The sequence below is a fragment of the Carassius gibelio genome, chromosome B24 (genome assembly GCF_023724105.1).
Source record: "Carassius gibelio isolate Cgi1373 ecotype wild population from Czech Republic chromosome B24, carGib1.2-hapl.c, whole genome shotgun sequence".
NCBI lineage: Eukaryota > Metazoa > Chordata > Actinopteri > Cypriniformes > Cyprinidae > Carassius > Carassius gibelio.
Genome location: NC_068419.1, coordinates 15,607,310 through 15,629,162, shown reverse-complemented (window position 1 = coordinate 15,629,162; position 21,853 = coordinate 15,607,310). Strand labels below are relative to the sequence as shown.

Genomic DNA, 21,853 nt, shown 5'->3' with positions numbered 1-21,853 from the left:
ATCACAGAAATAAATTACAGATTAAAATATATTACAACTATAAACAGTTATTTTAAATTGTCATTTTATTAAAAGACTTCTTTCAAAATCATTAAATCTTACCAACCCCAAACTTTTGAACACTTGGCTAGTGTAATTAGGACACTGATTGGTTGGGACAGCAGTCAATTATAGGCTAGTTGTTAACGGGCATTATACAAATATATTTTTCTGCATTAAAGACGGATTCAAAATGAAAGAAGCGTATTTTAATAAACATATTAATTGAAGGCTGATGATTTTACTTACAGAATGCCAATTGTGTACAGTAGATAAAGGTAGAAAATGATTGGTAAACCTTATTAATTTTGTTTTTTGAAACACACAGTGACAGTTGAAAGTGACACTATTTTCTCTTGTGTCAGGAAATCAAACAGAGTGTAAACTTTTTACTTTTTACTTTCCCCATTTTAGGGGATCTATTCAAGGCATTTGTTGGGCAACGCCAGTTCTCTTAACGCAGCTGAGTTTGAAGAGAGTGTGGAGCCCTCAGCTGAGCTGGGTTTACAGATCGCCCTCAGGTACAAAATCACAATCTCAACTCAACATGGACATTAGAGTAAATACCTGCATTACATATCATTTGTTTAATGATTATTTTCAGGTTTTCAGTGTCCAAAAATACATTTTAACCCTAAATTTAATTATTAACAAGTTTTGTTTAATAAGCAATCTTTGTTTTGGTTGTATTTTTGTGGCTTATTTTTGAGGTTGTTTCCTTAGAATCAGAATGTGTAATTAAAGGTGTTTCCATGTAAGCAGGGTATACAGTTATTTTTTTTTTTTTTGCATTTTTATTGTCAGGGTATGTGGTTTAAGATTGTTATTGTATGTTATTATAAATGTTGATAATATTTTATAAAGGATGCAATTTTTTTTTTTTTTATCTGTAGCTCCAAGTTAGCTATGCCAATCTCTGATGAGCTGTTCATGCTGTCACCCAAAGGTCAGGCTGTCCTTCATCATGTGAAAGAGTTCATGAGAAAGCATGTACTTCCTGCCCAACAGGTCAGCACTGCTGTCATCTCTGTTGACCCACATGAGTACTTAAAGATAAAGATATAAAATTATAAATACTATAAATTATAAGTAATTAAAAGTGAAATGTAAATAGAACCATATAAATAATAAATAATGATGATTTAAATCATTATAATGATTTAAAAAGATTACTATGAACACCCCCGCCCCAATATTTCATTATGTTTTTAGGAAGTAAAAGAGTACTACGCCAAACACAAAGACACACCTGAGAGATGGCACACACCTGCTGTGATAGAGGAGTTGAAGGTGATGATACATATGATCGTGCATTATTTACATATAGTACCATCATAACATATATTAGCAAAATTTTAAATAGTAAAATGAATTATTAGTTTTTCATCAAGGATGCCTTAAGTTGATCAAAAGTGATTGTTATTTTTATTTAAAATAAATGTTGTTGTATTGAATTTAATTTTTATCAAATAATCCTTAAAGAAGATTATTTAAAAAATATTAAAATAAATTGAACATGGAAAACAGTTATTTTAAATAATGTTACAATTTCACATTATTCAAATTTTAGTGTATTTTTGTTTTGGTGAACAAAATGTAAGAAAATTATTCAAGCAGAAAATAATGCAACTGATTGAACTGTAGTTGGGAGGATGTTCTTTGTATGTATTAATGAAGTCCTTGCGAGCAGGCAAAGGCTCGAGCTGCAGGCCTGTGGAATTTGTTTCTTCCGGCTGAGAGTGGCCTCTCTCAGCTGGATTATGCTCATATCGCAGAGGAGACCGGACGCTGCTTCTATGCCCCTGAAGTCTTCAACTGCCAGGCCCCAGGTGGGGGTGTTTCTTCATAATCAGAAATCAGAAAGGGTTCATATGATGCAATTTAAAATGTTCCTTTCTCTTTTGAGTGTTACAAGATTTGGTCCATAAAGAAGATCAATAAAGTTGCAAAGACTAAAGTCTCAAATCCAAAAAGATATTCTTTATAAAAAATAAGACTCTGCCGTGCCCCCCTAAAATGGCTAATTGAAATAGCCCCCTCATGTCTACATCACTATGTGAAAATATTTGCGTAATGTAAATTTATATAAAGTTTCAGTTTCAGGCGTGGTTTCAGTAAATGCAGTTAGTGTTGAAGCAGCCATGTCAGGGAGATGGTAAAACTAAGGACATTATAAACTGTCTTTACATTTATTTTGATGAAGATGAAGCGCGCGATAATGGAATGGGGCATTACATTTTCCAACGAGTGCTTTTAGTGTTCGGCCAATCGCCATGATTGGCCGGGTCAGTTGGCCAATCACAGCAGACTGCGATAGTTGGAAGGAGGGACTTTGTAGAAAACTATGCGTTTGGGAGAGGCGGGGCATAGAGGACTTACAGTCGTAGCCAAAAGTTTTGAGAACTACATAAATATTAGTTTTCAAAAAGTTTGCTGCTAAACTGCTTTTAGATCTTTGTTTCAGTTGTTTCTGTGATGTACTGAAATATAATTACAAGCACTTCATACGTTTCAAAGGCTTTTATCAACAATTTCATGACATTTATGCAAAGAGTCAGTATTTGCAGTGTTGGCCCTTCTTTTTCAGGACCTCTGCAATTCGACTGGGCATGCTCTCAATCAACTTCTGGGCAAAATCCTGACTGATAGCAACCTATTCTTTCATAATCACTTCTTGGAGTTTGTCAGAATTAGTGGGTTTTTGTTTGTCCACCTGCCTCTTGAGGATTGACCACAAGTTCTCAATGGGATTAAGATCTGGGGAGTTTCCAGGCCATGGACCCAAAATTTCAACATTCTGGTCCCCAAACCACTTAGTTATCACTTTTGCCTTATGGCACGGTGCTCCATCGTGCTGGAAAATTCATTGTTCTTCAATAAACTGTTGTTGGATTGTTGGAAGAAGTTGCTGTTGGAGGGTGTTTTGGTACCATTCTTTATTCATGGCTTTGTTTTTGGGCAGAATTGTGAGTGAGCCCACTCCCTTGGATGAGAAGCAACCCCACACATGAATGGTGTCAGGATGCTTTACTGTTGGCATGACACAGGACTGATGGTAGCGCTCACCTTTTCTTCTCCGGACAAGCCTTTTTCCAGATGCCCCAAACAATCGGAAAGGGGCTTCATCTGAGAATATGACTTTGCCCCAGTCCTCAGGAGTCCATTCACTATACTTTCTGCAGAAGATCAATCTGTCCCTGATGTTTTTTTTGGAGAGAAGTGGCTTTGCTGCCCTTCTTGACACCAGGCCATCTTCCAAAAGTCTTCGCCTCATTGTGCGTGCAGATGCGCTCACACCTGCCTGCTGCATTTCCTGAGCAAGCTCTGCACTGGTGGCTCTCCAGTCCCACAGCTGAATCCTCTTTAGGAGACTCTTGGACGCCCTGAAGCCTTCTTTACAAGAATTGAACCTCTTTCCTTAAAGTTCTTGATGATCCTATAAATTGTTGATTTAGGTGCAATCTTAGTAGCCACAATATCCTTGCCTGTGAAGCCATTTTTATGCAATGCAATGATGGCTGCACGCGTTTCTTTGCAGGCCACCATGGTTAACAATGGAAGAACAATGATTTCAAGCATCACCCTCCTTTTAACATGTCAAGTCTGCCATTCTAACCCAATCAGCCTGACATAATGATCTCCAGCCTTGTGCTCGTCAACATTCTCACCTGAGTTAACAAGTTAACAATAATCTCAGCAGGTCCTTTAATGACAGCAATGAAATGCAGTGGAAAGGTTTTTTTGGGAGTAAGTTAATTTTCATGGCAAAGAAGGACTATGCAATTCATCTGATCACTCTTCATAACATTCTGGATTATATGCAAATTGCTATTATAAAAACTTAAGCAGCAACTTTTCCAATTTCCAATATTTATGTAATTCTCAAAACTTTTGGCCACGACTGTATATATATATATATATATATATATATATATATATATATATATATATATATATATATATATATACACACACACACACACACACACACACACACACACACACACACACACACACACACATATATATATATATTAGGGCTGTCACGATATTAGATTTTTCATATCACAGTTATTGTGGCCATAAGAATCCACAATGTCGATATATCGTGATATCTATAGAAACCTTAGGGTGGGGAAGATATCAGTCAAATTATTTTTTACTTTGTTTATTGAGTTTTTCTTTTTCACCCAACGAGCATAATATTGATACTGATAAACGCAGGGCACAAGACTCTGGCTTTCTCTGTCTTCTTTGAAGCTCTTATGAAATAACAAGAGAGAAAATACTGTCAAGTTCAACAGTATGATGAATAAATATTAATGGTAACACTTTACAATAAGATGCCATTTGTTAACATTAATGTATTAACGAACATGAAGGAACAATGAACAATACATTTATTACACAATTTATTAATCTTTGTTAATGTTAATAAAAATTGAGTTATTCAATGTTCATAGTACATTAATGTTTACAAACACAACTTGTGATTTTAACAGTGCATTAGTAAATGCTGAAATTAACATGAACTAAGATTAATAAATGCTGTGGAAATATTGTTCATTATTATTTATGTAATTTATATATTTTAACTAATGTAATTAACTAATGTTAACTAATGAACCTTATTGAAGAATGACCAAAGATGAGGCATTAAGTGCATGGCACTGTGACCAACTTAACATTTTACAGAGTTTAATGTAGCAATGTGGTCGCTCAGTTTTTCAAGATCCGTTTTAATCGTTTAACTGTTCATAGATTTGAACAAAGAAAGAAAGAAGTGTTACTACGCACAGGCTGTATTGATTGCAAATACAAAAATAAGACGAGTAAAGAAAACTTATTAAAATAGTCACCCTTTACTTAAGTATATGAACACAGAAAACCGCTGTTAATAGGTTATATAATATTTCCCAGTCTATGACTAGTAAAATAATAACAACTTACTCTGATGAACACAGATTCCCTCAGAGTAGCTGCGAGTGCTGCGTCGTCGTCTTGTGTGACAGGTGTCAGAGTTAAGGCACGATACTGCCACCTGGGCACTCAACCAGGTACTGTTACCAAGTATTTACATGTGGTGTCATAAGAGAACTGTTCATTTTAAATATTGCGGTTATCACTAAAACCGGTATATCCTCATACACTAAATTAACACTATATCGATAATTGTTTATTTGAATATCACGGTTATCGTCAATACAGGTATATCGCGACAGCCCTAATATATATATATAAATATAAAAGGGAAGGGATTATTGACCCGCCTGATTTCATATAGTACATTAATTATTATGAGGGTACATGAGTTAAAATTATCTGCCATTTAAACCATTTATAACAAACACTGAAACATTCCAGAAAAATATAAGAAATCTCCATTTTGATTTCACTGTATTTACTCTCTAACAGATACTGGCAATATGGAAGTTCTGCACCTGTTTGGCACTGAGGAACAGAAGAGGCTCTGGCTGGAGCCCTTACTAAGAGGAGACATACGGTCCTGCTTCTGTATGACCGGTAATGTGTAAAATTTACTAACTGACTATTCAGTCAAAGAAAACCTTGTATAATTAGGCTGGTTTCAGGTTTGTAGATGGAAACAACTGGGCAGAGCAAAACATGCTGGAAAAGAACATAGTTGTCTCTAGACAGTTTTAAAACTTGGACAAACTCAAGCCTTTTTAATGTGACACATTCTTTAGAACTCACCTGATTTAAAAGGAGGATTTAGAATTAATTTGATAATGAGATGAGTATAAAAGGAGAGAAATACAAACCTGATTACAAAAAGGTTGTGACACTGTACAAATTGTGAGTAAGAAAGGAATGGAATAATTTACAAATCTCATAAACTTTATATTTTTTCACAATAGAATATAGATAACATATCAAATGTTGAAAGTGAGACATTTTGAAATGTCATGCCAAATATTGGCTCATTTTGGATTTTCATCCCCAAAAGTTTGCAACATATTAGGTCAATATATTGCAATATTGCAACATATTAGGTCAATAAGCAACATAACTGAGTATAAAAAGAGCCTCTCAGAGTGGTAGTGTCTCTCTGAAGTCAAGATGGGCTGAGGATCACCAATTCCCCCAATGCTGCAGTGAAAAATAGTGGAGCAATACCAGAAAGGAGTTTCTCAGAGGAAAATTGCAAAGAGTTTGACATTATCATCATCTACAGTGCATAATATCATCCAAAGATTCAGAGAATCTGGAAGAGTCTTTGTTCGTAAGGCTGGAAAACCATACTGGATGCCCGTGATCTTCAGGCCCTTAGAAGGCACTGCATCACATACAGGAATGCTACTGTAATGGAAATCACAACATGGGGTCAGGAATACTTTCAGAAAACATTGTCGGTGAACACAATTCAACATGCCATTCACCATTGCCGGAAAACTCTATAGGTAAACCATATCTAAACATGATCCAGAAGCGCAGGCATTTTCTCTGGGCCAAGGCTCATTTAAAATGGACTGTGGCAAAGTTGAAAACTGTTCTGTGGTCAGACGAATCAAAATTTGAAGTTCTTTTTGGAAAACTGGGGTGCCATGTCATTCGGACTAAAGAGGACAAGGACAACCCAAGTTGTTATCAGCACTCAGTTCAGAAGCCTGCATCTCTGATGATATGGGGGCTACATGAGTGCGTGTGGCATGGGCAGCTTACACATCTGGAAAGGCACCATCAATGCTGTAAGGTATATCCAAGTTCTAGAAAAACATATGCTCCCATCCAAAAGTCGTCTCTTTCAGGGAAGATCTTGCAATTTCCAACATGAAAATGCCAGACCCCATACTGCATCAATTACAACATCATGGGTGTGTAGAAGAAGGATCCGTGGTACTGAAATGGCCAGCCCGCAGTCCAGATCTTTCAGCCATAGAAAACATTTTCCACATCATAAAGAGGAAGATGCAACAAAGAAGACCTAAGACAGTTGAGCAACTAGAAGCCTGTATTAGACAAGAATGGGACAACATTCCTATTCCTAAACTTGACTCCTCAGTCCCCAGACGTTTGCAGACTGTTATTAAAAGAAGAGGGGATGCCACACCATGTTGTAAACATGGCCTTGTCCCAAATGTTTTGAGAGGTGTTGATGCCATGAAATTTAAAATCAACTTATTTTTCCCTTAAAATTATACTTTTTCTCAGTTTAAACATTTAATATGTCATCAATGTTGTATTCTGAATAAAATATTGAAACTTGAAACTTCCACATCATTGCATTCTGTTTTTATTCGCAATTTGTACAGTGTACCAACTTTTTTGGAATTGGGTTTGTAGCTGTTTGATTAGATTTAGGAAAAACTAAAGGATCTTGATTCTCTTGGTAATTGAAAAAGCCAAAAGATGACTATAGATTGTGTCAACACATGTGTAATAGTGATTAAAAATGCATAAAGTTTCTCAACATATGCAGATGGTGCTGTAATGCCCCCAGAGTTTTCAGATGTGTTGATGTATGACAATTTCCCCCATTATTTCTCTGTGTGTGCGGCGTGTGGTTTTGCTGTCATACTACAGACAATAGCTGTAATTCTTATTTTTGATTGTGTAACAAATATCAGATGTCATATAAAATATCTACACTAGGTTATAATTTCCACCTTGATAGCCGGTCTCTCTGTTTGTGTTTTGTCACTCTGTTGTTAACCACCAGATATTACCTTGCCCCCACCCCGATTTACAAAGACATGAAAAAAATGTGACATGACTAAATGCATATTCATTATAAAAATGGCACTGGATTTTAGGATCTTAAAAATGTACCTAATTTCCAGGTCTATAAATCCCTCATATATCCAGGTTTTCGAAGATGGTTTAGGGAGTGAATTAAAATAAATAAAGATCTTGATTTTAATTTTATGCCTACTTTAAAATCTTTTAAATTAGTTTTGACTCCTCCTAGTGGGCCACTAAGCTGACCTTGACCATTTAGTACACACAGTAGCAAAGAAGTACTCTTTTGTGAGTGTCGTATAAATATTCAATAAGTCATTTGTGAGTTTCAGTCTTTTTGACAATTGATTAAAAATATTTCCTCATGTTAGCCATTTGTTCATGAACCAGACTAAAGTGGTAATGTTTGTTTGTGGATCAGTGACAATTAAGTGTCCACAATAATGGAAGGAAAAATCTTTTAAAAGTCTACTTTAAAATGATTTTTAAAAATAATTGTTCTTAGAAATGATATCTTTGTACATACACAATGTTGGTTTTATAATTGTTTTGGAAAAACAAAAATGCACTTTTCAAGAAATTAATTAATTTAATAACTAATTTAATAAAACATTATGTTTGTGCACCTGTATTGATTGTTTTCAGAAACATTTTGATGTTTATGAAACATTCAAATTAGACTTTGAGACTTGAGTTGCTCTGCTGAAACTAATAGTGAAAAACATAATGTTAAAGAATGTTTCTTTCTAAATACTTGGGGGGAGGGGGGTGTTTCTGTGAATTTTTTTCTAAAATGATTTTCATTAGTGATCCTAGTAATCTGTCTGTTTTTCTCTATTCTAGAGCCGGATGTTGCTTCAAGTGACGCCACAAACATGGAGTGCATCCTTCACAAAGACAAAGACCATTTTATCATTAATGGCAAAAAGTGGTGGAGCAGCGGTAAGCGTGTGAATGTCACAGTACAATATTGAAAGTAGGAGTGGTGAGGAAATATTTTGTTTGTCAGTTGTCAAGAAAATAAATTAAAATTTTTAGGGTTTTACTCCTGTGGAGACTAAAAACATTAAAAGGAAAACTGAACAGCGGGAGTTTAGATTTCATAGCCTTAGTGTTTTAAGCAAAATCTTACCACAAAGACATAAAGAAATATATCACTAGAATGATTCATCCCATAAAACGACCCCGTTCATCCAAATCTCTTCGATGAATGGCATGACATTTAAAAACCATTTAAGATGTTTATACAAACCAGCTATGAAGAATCTGTGAACGATAAACACAGACTTGGGGAACTCAAAGCGATCACAACGGGTGGCAAAGCAGAAACAGACCAATTAGTAGAAGTTCCCGCCTTCAGCTTCACAGACCTAGAACTGAGTTGCGAGGATAAGCCCGCAATTATCTCTTCCTGTCTTTGACAAGATTCTGAAAAAGTTGCATTTTGAAGGGTTTTTCCATTGCAAATGACAAGCTAACATCTTTTGGTAAAAGTATTTTTAAATGTATTTTTTTTTAACCTAATTTTACACTTGAAAACTGAATCATCATGAATAATCACGGAGTCATTTTCAAAATGAATAAGATGAAAATCAGACTACCATAAGAGCTGTAAAATCTCCCTCTCTTGTTTTCATTTTCATTTATATTTTTAGGAAAGCTGACCGCAGGCATGCGTAATTGCATTTTTTTGACGTGTGGAACAGCAGTTGCACGATACAAAGATTATAAACAATCTTTATGTGATGAAAGGCAGTTTTACCATTTACTGCAATGAGATAACATCAATGATCAGGGTTTAAACCTGCATTTCATCTTGTTTACAATGCCCAAGGTTGTTTTTCAATCTGTATGGGATGTTTAGAGTTGCTTTGGTATTTGTCTCTTAGACACTGTCCCCTGTAGAACATTCCAGATCTAGCTGTGGGTCTTTGTGGTTGCCGGGTCTTCTGGATTAAATATCCACAAAGCATGTCGAAGGACCAAAGGCCTGTTGTACTCTGTATTATCACACCAGGGATTGTACAGAAACTGCAAGGACTAAAATCACAATATCATTATTATCCTTCAGATTCTAATAAAACAAAATGGTACAAATAACATTCAGCACATTCAAAACAAGAAATGACTGTGACAACTTTAACATTTGAAAGGATACTATGGCAAAGTTATCAATTTCCATATTCAGTGTTTTTTTTTCTTTCTTTTTCTTTTTTTTCTTTCTTTTTTTATGAATATATGATTAACCTGAAGAGTAAAAGTCAAGTCAAAAGTCACCTTTATTTATTTGCCACTTTAAACAAAACAGATTGTGTCAAAGCAACTGAACAACATTAATTAGGAAAACAAAAGCTTTATACACTTGGAAAAATTATGAGCTATATCATGTTCACGGACACTAGGGGTGTGACAATATATTTAGCTCACGAGATGAGACAAAATAAATATTATTTTGTCAGGTTAATCATATATTCACACACACACACAAAAAAGTGATAACTTTGCCATAGTATGGATCACCAATTTCAAATGTTAAAGTTGTCACAGTCATTGCATGCTTTGAATGTGCTGCATGTTATTTGTACCATTTTGTTTTTATTAATTTATTTATTAGAATTTGAAAGATAATAACGATATTGTGGTCTCTGATTTTAGTCCTTGAAAACCAAAAAAAGTAGTGCTTGAAGTCCTGGCATTTCATTTTTGCAGTTTTTGTATGAACCATGTTTAAATGGCTTCAGCAAATCTCAATTATTTACAAAATTGTATTATACATGAACATGAACCAAAACTGACCTGCTTAACTTTCGTAATACACATTTTCGTCTTTTTGTGAATGATTTATTGGTGCACATTATTGTGTAATATCCATTATGTAATATTTAATTAACAAAATGTTTTGTAAAGATTTGTTTTTAAACACAAGATATGAATTAAGGTATTAATTTATACTTTTAAGTTAACTAACTTTTATTATTATTATTATTATTATCATCATCATCATCATTATTACAAGGTGAAAATATAAATGATCAATAAAAAATTATATCTATATGAAATTATATTTTCTATTATAAATTATTTTATTTATATCTAGAAATGGAAATATATTGCAGTTTACTATGCAATCAAATCTTGATAGTTAAAATAATTTGTTTGAGTTAATTTTCCTTAGAACTGTAAACTGAATGCAGAACTAAAATGTTTGATGTCAACTTAAAAAAAAAAAAAAGAGAGAGAAAAAAAGTTTGTTTGTTTTTTAATGAATGTCCATTTGAAGCCCTCACATGAAACCATATTATTTTGTTACCTCCTAAATCCCGTTTCACAGAAATATGATTTGGAAACACATATCACATACCAAATGTTTTGGATGATGAAGTTTACGGGTGGTCTTTTCAAAGTTATAAGAGAAAAATATCTTCAGATATGAATGGTGACAAGTTGTGAGATCTTTTTGTTTGATCTGACTTGTCACCAAAGTTGTTTTGTGTGTCTCTGAGGATTTTTAAAATACTGTCATCAATTTGTGATCTTTGTGACCTTAAGCAGTGGAAATTCCAACTTTACAGTGCTATCTCTTTCCTATTTTAACCGGCACAAGATGTACAGATTCATCATCAGTACAAAGGATAAATTATAAGTGTGACAAATCCAATTCATTTGGTTACAAGATGAGCCTGTCATGTGTAAGAGCTCCATATCTCGTTTTTGTTTTTTTGAGAGGCACATATGGTGTTTTTCACTACTATCATAAACCACCATCAGTTCTGAGGACTGTTAAACATATCTTTATTGTTGAGACATGTGGAAAGAATTTTAAACCGTTAATCATAGACAGTGTAATGACAGTCAATGGCCAAACGCGTCACGTTTCATCTAAGAGCCTTTGGAAAGTACACTTAACTGCAGTCCAAGCTTGCTGCATATTTCAGTTTTTTGTTGTTGTTGTTATTGCTTTTTTAATAAAATCAAGTGTTGTTTTATTCATAAAACCTTTCTGGCTAGAAGGGTAGTTCTTGTTTAAATGAAAGAATGCTTCTAGTTGCTTTGGTTTTCCGGGGCACAATTTGCAGTATGCAGATATAAATGAGAGGCCCAAACAGAATTCATTTACTTGTAAAAATGTGTGTAGTTTTTATTTTATTTTTTTTTATTATGCAGCATGTTTGTATTCACATGCATTAAGAACAGATTTTGTTGGAGGATTAAAATGTATTAATGCATACTGTATACTTTATATACAGTATATTTACAATTATGTGCTTTATAGATGACTATATAAATGTCTTGGTGTACTCTGAGCTTACTCATATTGGATTCCCGGTGTTATCCAAATGCACATATCTAAATTGGTTATTGAACTTATATATTTTAAATATATAATTTTATCACATTTCCTGAGGTGTACTTATAATGGTAGTAGGAATTTTACATCAAAATGGTCATAATTTATTAATTAATTTTCTGACGCTAACACAGATTTTAGCCCTTTAATTTGAATGCCCAATTTAAAAGTTTGTGTTTCCTTGAGGGTAATATAAATGTCCATTGCTATGACTGGGTAACATGTTTGCAAATGAAATGAGGATTATATGTGGAACTCTTTTGAAAACTGTTACAGCATTTTCAATATGACAGCTGTCGAGATAAAATAATCATGAAAAGTATTGATTGTAGCATTATATTTAAATCACTCCCCTTTATTTTTAAACCACCCCCCTCTACAAAATAGTGGATTACACAGAAAATAAGCATCCATGACATTTATTATTTTGGCTTTCATCACTATACCTGTTTATCTTTCTTCAGAAAAAAAAAAAAAAAAAAAAATTGAGCCTGGGAAGTTTCTGAGATTTGGTTGATTTGACATGAAATGACCCAATACTCCTTGAGAAAATCAGGAAGTTGAAAGCAGTCTGTAAGTGTATTTATTTCTTGTCTCATTAGGTTCCAATCTCAGTTGTCATTGCTAGGAAATACTTGTTTTGTTTACTTGGTATCATGCTGTATCAGTTTTGTGCGTTTACAGCTGCGTGAAGCTGCTTTAAAAATCAACATAGAAATAAGGGTATTTATATTTATTTATATATATATATATATATATAATTTTTTTCAAATAATTTACCTTTATTCCACACCACTCTGTCCCTTCTCTGAGAAACATGCTCATCATTTCCTTCTTTTATGAAGCCCCTTTCTCAGAAATAAGTGATGGGCTCTTATTGATTTGCTAGCCCAGCGTGTTGTGATTGGCTAAACTGCCTCTAGTGTGCATCTAAATGTCCCGCCCCTCACCTCAGCGGCATGTGCTCCAGTTGTATTGTAAACCAGTGGTCCCCAACCTTTTTAGCACCAAGGACCGGTTTAATGTCAGACAAAATTTTCACGGACCGGGCTTTATGGTGTGATGGATAAATACAAAATAAAATGATATGACTGGCATAAAAACTGTGGTATATTGTAAATATAATAATAAACATGAATCCACTGTGTATTCGTATAAAACTTTATTTAGCAGCGTACTTTTAACATCTTGCCAACAACATAACATTAATAACATCCTCTCTGCCCCCTAACCCACTTTCCATGAAAATAACACAGATCATCTGGCCTTTTTCCAAAATAAAAGATTGTTATGGCTCAGCACACTTCTACCTCCACCTCTGTTATTTGTTTTGCAAAAATCCACCGCTCACGGCTCTTCTGGTCCAGTCAGGCTGTGCCACAGTGTTGTTTTGTGTTGAAAATGTAAAATATATATATAATGAGCGAGTACATCATGAATCCATTTTCCAAACTGTGTTTTTGTCTTATCCTGAATCACTACAGTACACCTACAATAAGTGTTTATATTCAGACTATTTTAGTCTGGTTGGGGTCGGCAATGCTGCAGAGTAGCACAGTACCTGCGTGACTCGCACTAGATGTAAACAGAGAGAAGTAGCTCCGGCTACAATGTTTTTCCGCCAGACGCGAGTGCCAAAAGTTACCATTTGCAGCTTTAATGTAAATTATTTATTCCTTCTTGTGCGGCCCGGTACCAAATGACACACAGACCGGTACTGGTCCACGGCCTGGGGGTTGGGGACCACTGTTGTAAACAACAGCGTCTTTAATATCTCTTATAAGTTTGAGCCCGAATCAGAGGATATTATTGAAGAGGATTTTGCAGAACATCTGCAAGCACAGCTTTTAATGGTAGGCCTTTGTTTGTTTGGATTTTTTTTGTTTGTTGTTGTCTCATACTTTTAGAAACACTGTTATTTGTAGATGCTACTGCTTATATTATCTTTTAATATACAGTTTTATCCTGATGAAAGCTTTAATACAGTACAGCAACTGTACGCACATCCCTATTTAACGCTACTCATACGTATGCGAAAATAAGTGTATAATTGGTACAGTTCACGGTTGGACCTGAGCTGAATGAGATAAAGAGAGAGATAGAGACAGAAAGGAAGATGCAGAGCAGTGGTATTGCGAGGAACAGTATTAAGAACCTCTGCTTTAGAACATTGATTTTGAAATTATTGAATAAATTTGAATCGTGAGAAGACAGAATCATGATTTATATATGAATAGATTTTTACGTGCACCTCTAAGTTTTCTCTTCCTCTTCTCTAAAGCAGGACAGCATGGCCTCGCCTCCATTGCTGCCCTTACCAAGGGATGGGGTTTATCTGGGTTTGTGATGTCACAAACCCAGGAAGTAACTCGTTGTAGTCCCTACCAGCCATTATTGTAGGCATTAAACTTCCAGAATTCCAGAAAAATTGAACTTTCAGCTTCATAACTTTGCAGATATTGTTTATGCTCAAACAGCAACATTATACACTATCTAATGTTAAAAAAGTGAAATCGCAATGGTCCACCCCTTTAATATATGGCACTGGAAGTCTTGCAAAAAATGTTTACCTTAAAATAACATTGACATGTCTCAATAAAATCAGATGGCTTACAAAGTTACTGGAGGGTCACACTGAAAGATTCAAGAGTGGAACAGGAATAACTATTTCATAATGTCTTAAGAAAGCAGTGATAAAGGAGCAGTCAGTTAATTTAAAAATAATCTAGTTTAATTTGTTTTATCCTGTTTAATTTATTTTATTATTTTATCCCTATTTTCAAGTGAAAATGTTGCAATTCCAGCTTTACCCTTTCTCCAAGTAGCAAACTCCAAGTATTTTTCGCTAAAGTTCGCTTTAGCAAAGTGGTGCCAAGCACATAATAATATCATGTGCTTAGCAGTCTTTAGATAGGGCTTTTTATATTTTTAAGAGATATGACAAAAACATACTTCAGTTATCACATGAATAATTGTAATTAATTCACAAAATTTACTGTACTGTGCGAATCAAGTAATCATGTTTGTCATTGTTATCTTTAGTAAAATATAAATATCTGGGCGACCCCCTAAGTATATTTTTTTTACTTCGTATGGCCGGTCCCTAATACCTTATGGGAAGTCCCAGATCCCCCCGGCCCAGCCTCAGTTTGAGCACTGCTCACTTTTCTAGTATTCGGATCCTTTAGAACAGGGGTTCTCAACCTTTTTTACTCTAAGTCCAACTCTTTCACGTGATCTATTTTGCAAGGCCTGACATTTTCTTTTATACTGTACTTCCACAGCAAAAAGTGTTTATTTTTAAACCTTTATTTATTAATCAAAACATTTGTTTTTCCATATTTTTCTTCTACATAATAATAATAATAATAAAAAAACTCAAAATTCAAACAAACTTTAAATTAGAGCTATCCATCTTATTTTGCCATGCAGAAGTAAATACGATGAAGTACTTCCTTATAACGTGTTAAACTTCCATTTTGCTAGCCAGTATGTAAGGAGCGATGTGGTGGGAGCACACACAGAACACTATTAAACACTGTGATGGTCAATTTTTACCACACCTGTGGTGTATGACCACTGTCCAGTGGGAGGATGAAATGAAGAAGTAGCCTGCCATAACTTAGGAGAACATTTTTTATTATTTTGTTTTGTCACTTGGAGTGCATGAGTCTTCGATGCGGAATTATAAAAGCACTGAGGCATATCAGTACCTGCACAGTGGAAAAGTTGGTTGAGTGCTGGTACATGAAACAGAAAGCAAATTTGTGTTTTTAAAAGCAGACGTGAAACCCAGTACTGTTATGTGATTGCATTGAGGATTTAAGTAACTGGTAAATGACTAATATCTCCTTTTTTTTTTTTTACATATTTTTATTGAAAGACATTGGCTATAACAATAACATTTCCAAAACAAAAACATTTTATATATATTTTAACTATCTTCCCTCTCCCACCCACAACCACCCACAGCATCCAAAAAAAAAAAAAAAAAAAAACCTGTTACACAGGAATAGTTATTATACAAAGGCTAAGACAGACATGTCCACATATTTTCAAATAAGCACATCATATACACAAATCAATCAGTGGAGTGAGAGGTATCTGATATTGCCTGTATTGATATTTGGTTATTTTCCAGAAAATGTATAAAAAGATCCCATATTTTATGGTAATCTCTTAGTTTGCCCTTTATACTGTAGGTTATTCTTTCCAATGCAATACAATGTGACAGATCTTTTAACCAATGATCAATAGATGGACCTTCTATGTTCTTCCAGTAGAATGCTACTAAACGTCTTGCAATAACGAGACAAATGTCAATCATTTTAGTGTGATAACCTGATAGTGATAGGCTTACAGGAATTAAACCCAAAGCACAAATTTCAGGGGTCGTTGGAATTAATTTTGAATTAATTGAAGAAATTAGTGCTGTCACTTTTTGCCAGAATGTCTTGATCACCTCACATTCCCAGATACAATGGAAGAATGTTCCCTTATGTTTTTGGCATTTAAAACAGGTATCTGGGATTTCCGGATTAAACCTGTTTAACTTTTCAGGGGTGACATATGTACGCATTACCCAGTTGTATTGGATCAGCCTAAATCTAGTGTTAATTGACAAATTCTGGGCTTTAGCACATATCTGGCTCCATTCTGAATCTGGAAGGTCATATTGCAAATCTATACCCCAAGCAATTCTTTTGGAATCAGATGATTCCTTAGAACTTTTTACAAATTTGCAATAAAACAGTGAGATTTGGTTTGTACCAAGTTCCTCATAAAACATAGCCTTTTCTAATTCTGTTAGTAGAGGTCTAGATAGTGAATGATTTTGCTTGACATTGATATAACTGCGAATTTGCAAATATTTAAAAAAGTGTTTCATTGGGATTCCAAATTTTTCATTAAGATCTTTAAAGGACATCAATGTATCTCCCTCAAACAAATCCCCAACCTTACGAATGCCCTTTAGTGCCCATTGTTTAAAGCCAGAGTCATTTTCTCCTGGTCTAAAGTCCCTATTGCCCCAAATAGGAGAGAAGTAGGAAAGAGTTGGGACTACTCCCAATGTGTGCTGAACATCATTCCATACTATCAAAGTATTTTTAACAAAGGGATTTTTGGTAGTCTTTTTTAGATTTTTATACAAGTCAGAGTACAAAAACATATCCATCCCTATACCTTTAGCATCTATAGATTCTATTTCTACCCAGGGTAATTTTGGCTGTAAGGAAAACCAATAAGTGGCACAAGTCAACTGGGCAGACCAGTAGTACCACTGCAAATTGGGTAAACATAAACCTCCTCTGTCATAAGGGAGATATAACAATGTTAGGCGAAGCCTTGCACGTCTATTATTCCAGATTAATTTGGTTAATTTTTTTTTCATATTAGAGAAAAAGCCTAATGGTGGAGAAAGTGGAATAGAGCGAAATAAATAAAGAAATTTGGGAAGAATGTTCATTTTTATAATGTTTATACGACCAATTAATGAGATTTGTAGGGAGGACCATCTGTCTACAGTTTCACAGACTTTGGTTATAACTGGGTTGTAATTGGCAGAAACTAACTTGTCAATTGTGGGGGTAATAACTATTCCTAAATATTTGAAGCCATTAATTGCATTTATAAATGGATGTCCAACCGGTGGTTGATGTCTTTGGTGGGTATTTAAAAACAGTATTGATGATTTGGTCTTGTTAATTTTATAGCCAGAAAATTTTCCAAATCTATCAATCAGTTGGAGCAGTGCTGGAACGGATCTCTCAAGCCTTGTTAGAAAAAGAATGGTGTCATCTGCATATAGTGCTATTCGGTGATCACGATCTTTTATTTGAATGCCCTTGATGATAGAGTTACTTCTGACTGCAATTGCTAAAGGCTCCAATGCAAGAATAAAGAGCATTGGTGACAGTGGGCATCCTTGACGTGTGCCCCTATATATATCAAAAGGTCTTGATACTGTATTATTAGTCCTAACTTCTGCTAATGGTTTAAAATATAAAATGTTGACCCATCGTAGAAATGAATTTCCAAAACCAAAACGAGTCAATACTTCGTTCATATACAGCCACTCTACCCTGTCAAACGCTTTTTCCGCGTCAAGTGATAGGATACATGTTTCATGGGCTTCCCTTTTTTCATACAGAATGTTTAAAACGCGCCTTATATTATGAGTAGCCTGACCATTTTTTATAAATCCATTTTGGTCTAAACCTATTACAGATGGAAGACATTTTTCCAATCTTGACGCCAAGATTTTAGCAATAATCTTTATATCTGTATTAAGTAGAGAGATTGGTCTGTATGACTCGCACTTGGTGGGAGACTTTTCAGGTTTCAAAAATAAAGTAATTACGGCATTTCTCAAAGTTGGTGGCAAATAACCATTTTGAAATGATTCAGCATACATTTCCTTCAGGGGGCCAACCAATTTATCTTTAAAGAGCTTATATATGTCAATTGGCAGTCCGTCAGGGCCAGCTGATTTGCCATTCTTCAGCTTTGATATAGATTCCATGACTTCACTTTCTTCAAATGTACGGTCTAAATAATTTTTATCTTCTTCTGATATAAGTGGAAACTGGAGATCATTGAGAAACCGAGTTTGGTCTTCAGTAAAAAGTGCCGATTCAGATTTATATAAATCTTTATAAAACGAAACAAAAGCATTATTTATCTCTAAAGGATTAGATGTTATTTCTCCATTCAACATTTGAATACTATTAATGGCTTTTTCTGTGTCCAGTTTTTTTATCTGCCATGCTAATAATTTCCCTGCTTTTTCTCCATGTTCATAGAAAGATTGTTTCAATCTTATTAAACTGTTTTCAGCTTTTGTTATGGAGAGAGTGTTATACTGAGCCCTTAGTTTAAGAAGATCATGATGTATTGTATTTGAAGTGTCTAAATAAGCCTTTCCCTCTGCAATCTTAATTTCTTTTTCCAATAAATCTAATTCCAATTTTATTTTATTCATTTTTGAGCTTGTAAAACAAATTATCTGACCTCGGATATATGCTTTGAATGCTTCCCACCTTATAGTAGCTGACGTTTCATTTTTATTCTCTTTGAAAAAAATATCTATCTGTTCTCCAATAAATTTGATAAAATCACAATCATGTAGCCATTTTGGTTGGAGGCGCCATCTGCGAGTTTCTTTCATATCGCATATTAATTTGTAAACTAAAGACACTGGTCCATGATCCGAAATGACAATAGTATCATACTGACAAACTGCTACTCTTGGAAAAAGGTCATTAGAAATTAAAAAATAATCAATACGAGAATGTCCCTTCGTCACTGTAGAGCAGCATGAATATGTTCTTTTACTAGGATATAACCTTCTCCATGGGTCACACAGATTAAGTTCTCTTATATAGTTCCATATCTTTATTCTAGACTGTATGTGGGTTGTATCGGTTCCTGTTGTGCGGTCAAGGCTAGGAGATAATGTGCAATTAAAGTCTCCAGCAATTATCAGTTTTCCTGATAAAGCCAGGACAATCTGTATTAGGGCCATACACATTTGCCAAAATAATGTTTTCATTAAGAATGGATCCTTGAATTATTATGTAACGTCCTGCTGTGTCCTGTACAACCTTGGATATTTGAAATGGAACTGACTTATGTATTAAAATCATAAACCCCCTAGAGTTAGAAGAAAATAAAGCTGAATAAACGTGGCCTTTCCATCGTCTTTGTATTGGTGTCGTGTCATTTGAAGATATATGACATTCTTGTAAAAATACAATTGAGGGATTAAGTTGTTTAATTCTGGTCATTACTTGTTTTACTTTAGATAGTTTCCCCAAACCTCTCACATTCCACGATGTTATTTTTAGTTCTGAATTGGAGCCCATTACAGTGTTAGTGCCTAAATCGAGAGCTGTTTATTATTACAAGATTGTGCCCTAGCCTATTACAGTAAAATGCAATTGCCCCTGTTACTGAAAAATTGTAGAAAATAAATAGGATGCTTCTCTTAGCGCTGGCTCCCTGAACTCGCCAGTGCTTTACCCGTACATACCCATTAACTGAAGATTCAACACTTTGTGTCGCCGATCCTATCACTAGGAGCAGCAAAACATGGATCACAAGCATATTCTCTGCTATATGCTCCCACAAACAAGCGGCTAAACATATTAGAAAAAGAACAGCCTATAATAGAAACTGGAATAACCACAAAGAAACGATAAATATAAAAAAAAAAAACCCAGAGTATATCAAGTTAATAATATTAAGCAAATTATAATAAAGAGAACAAGTAAATTCAAATATGAAAAGTTAGAAGTCACTGACTACAACCTCACCGGATTCCATCAGCCAAGTTATTTTGAACTGTCAATCATATTTCCATCCATTATCAGTCCCAAACGTAAATAAAAAAAAAAAAAAAAAAAAAAAAACATATACTTATATATATTTCGTTACAAGACAGTTCCTTTCTTCTGTATTCGGTCTTCTTGGTTGAGGGATTAAGAGCTTGAATCCTTTAGGTTGCGAATGAAATTTTCCACCTCAGGTGGATTCTCAAAAATGCGGTCTCGTCCTTCATGGGTGACGCGCAACTTCGCCGGAAAAATTATTCCATATCGGATGCCCATGGATTTAAGCTGTTGTTTCACCTCGTAGAATTTTCTTCTATTCAGATGCGTTTCTCTGGCGATATCCTGAAAAAACTTTACTTCGCGTTCGTCATATTTTACCTTGCCTTTGGCCCGCACGACTTGCAGCACTTTGTCTTTATCCTTAGAATTCAAGAAGCGCATAATGAGTATCCTGGGAGCGTTCCGATCTCGGCGGTCCTGTAAGCGGTGAGCTCTTTCAATGATTATCGGGTTGGCAAAATTCTCTGGTCCCAGTACAGAAACCCACTGTATCTGAGCCTTCAGCGCCTTCAGGGAGGCCAACGAGACACACATTATTACGACGACTTCGATTTTCCTGGTCTTCCAATTTAACTCCAAGAAGTTTCACCTGTTGCTGAAGAGTGTCTACAGTATTTTGCAAAACGGACACCTGGTCTTCTGTATCGCTGATACGGTGTTCCGCGTTTGACAGTCTGTCAGAACATTCCTTAACTTCTTGTTTAACCTCCTGTATGGCTGAGAGGATTCCTGTAAATTGGACTGAAAAGTCTTCTCTCATGCTTGTAATTGCACTCATAATGTTGCTCTCTTGATTTTTTTCAGTAAGCCTATTTGTGCTGACTTCTTTATCCTCAGATGCCATGTTAGCATGAGGATTTGCAGGCTCGGCATTGGATTCGTCTTGATTTCCATGTTTTTTCTTTGTTGTTCGCGATGTCATTTTGTAGTAGATTTGTTTACAGTGACCTAACGTATATGTATTTTTCAGTTTCAGAACGATGTGAGGCTGTTTAAGAATGGAATTGCCGCTTGCCGTGAGAGCTCAGATAAACGCGTGCGATCAACGTGCCGCCATGTTGACCCTTCCTAATATCTCCTTTTTCTCTTTCATCTGTGAAAGCACATAGTAATGATTTTTTTTTTCATCCTTAACCGATTACTATACAGTGCAGAATTTTTTGATTAAATGCATCCAAAATAAAAGGTATAAATAACTAAAATATATGTGTGTACTTTTATTTTATAAAAGTATACACATATTTTTTAGTTATTATTAAAAAAAATTATTAACTTTTATCATTTCCTAGCATCATCTGCAAAACACTGATCTTAAAAAATTCTGAATGGGGTGTCAAATGATTAATTGCATCCAAAATAATAAAAAAATTAT

General features: G+C 34.8%; 1 protein-coding gene across 2 annotated transcripts in view; it reads left to right on the top strand.

Moving 5' to 3' along the window:
* Positions 1 to 21,853, top strand: part of acad11 (acyl-CoA dehydrogenase family, member 11) — a 112,319-nt gene that overhangs the window by 15,223 nt on the left and 75,243 nt on the right. For both annotated transcript variants that reach the window (XM_052596692.1, XM_052596691.1), the window contains 6 exons: positions 454 to 560; positions 933 to 1,047; positions 1,252 to 1,329; positions 1,730 to 1,868; positions 5,455 to 5,562; positions 8,584 to 8,682. In XM_052596692.1, the coding sequence (XP_052452652.1) occupies positions 454 to 560; positions 933 to 1,047; positions 1,252 to 1,329; positions 1,730 to 1,868; positions 5,455 to 5,562; positions 8,584 to 8,682 (646 nt within the window). The remainder of the gene's footprint in view (positions 1 to 453; positions 561 to 932; positions 1,048 to 1,251; positions 1,330 to 1,729; positions 1,869 to 5,454; positions 5,563 to 8,583; positions 8,683 to 21,853) is intronic.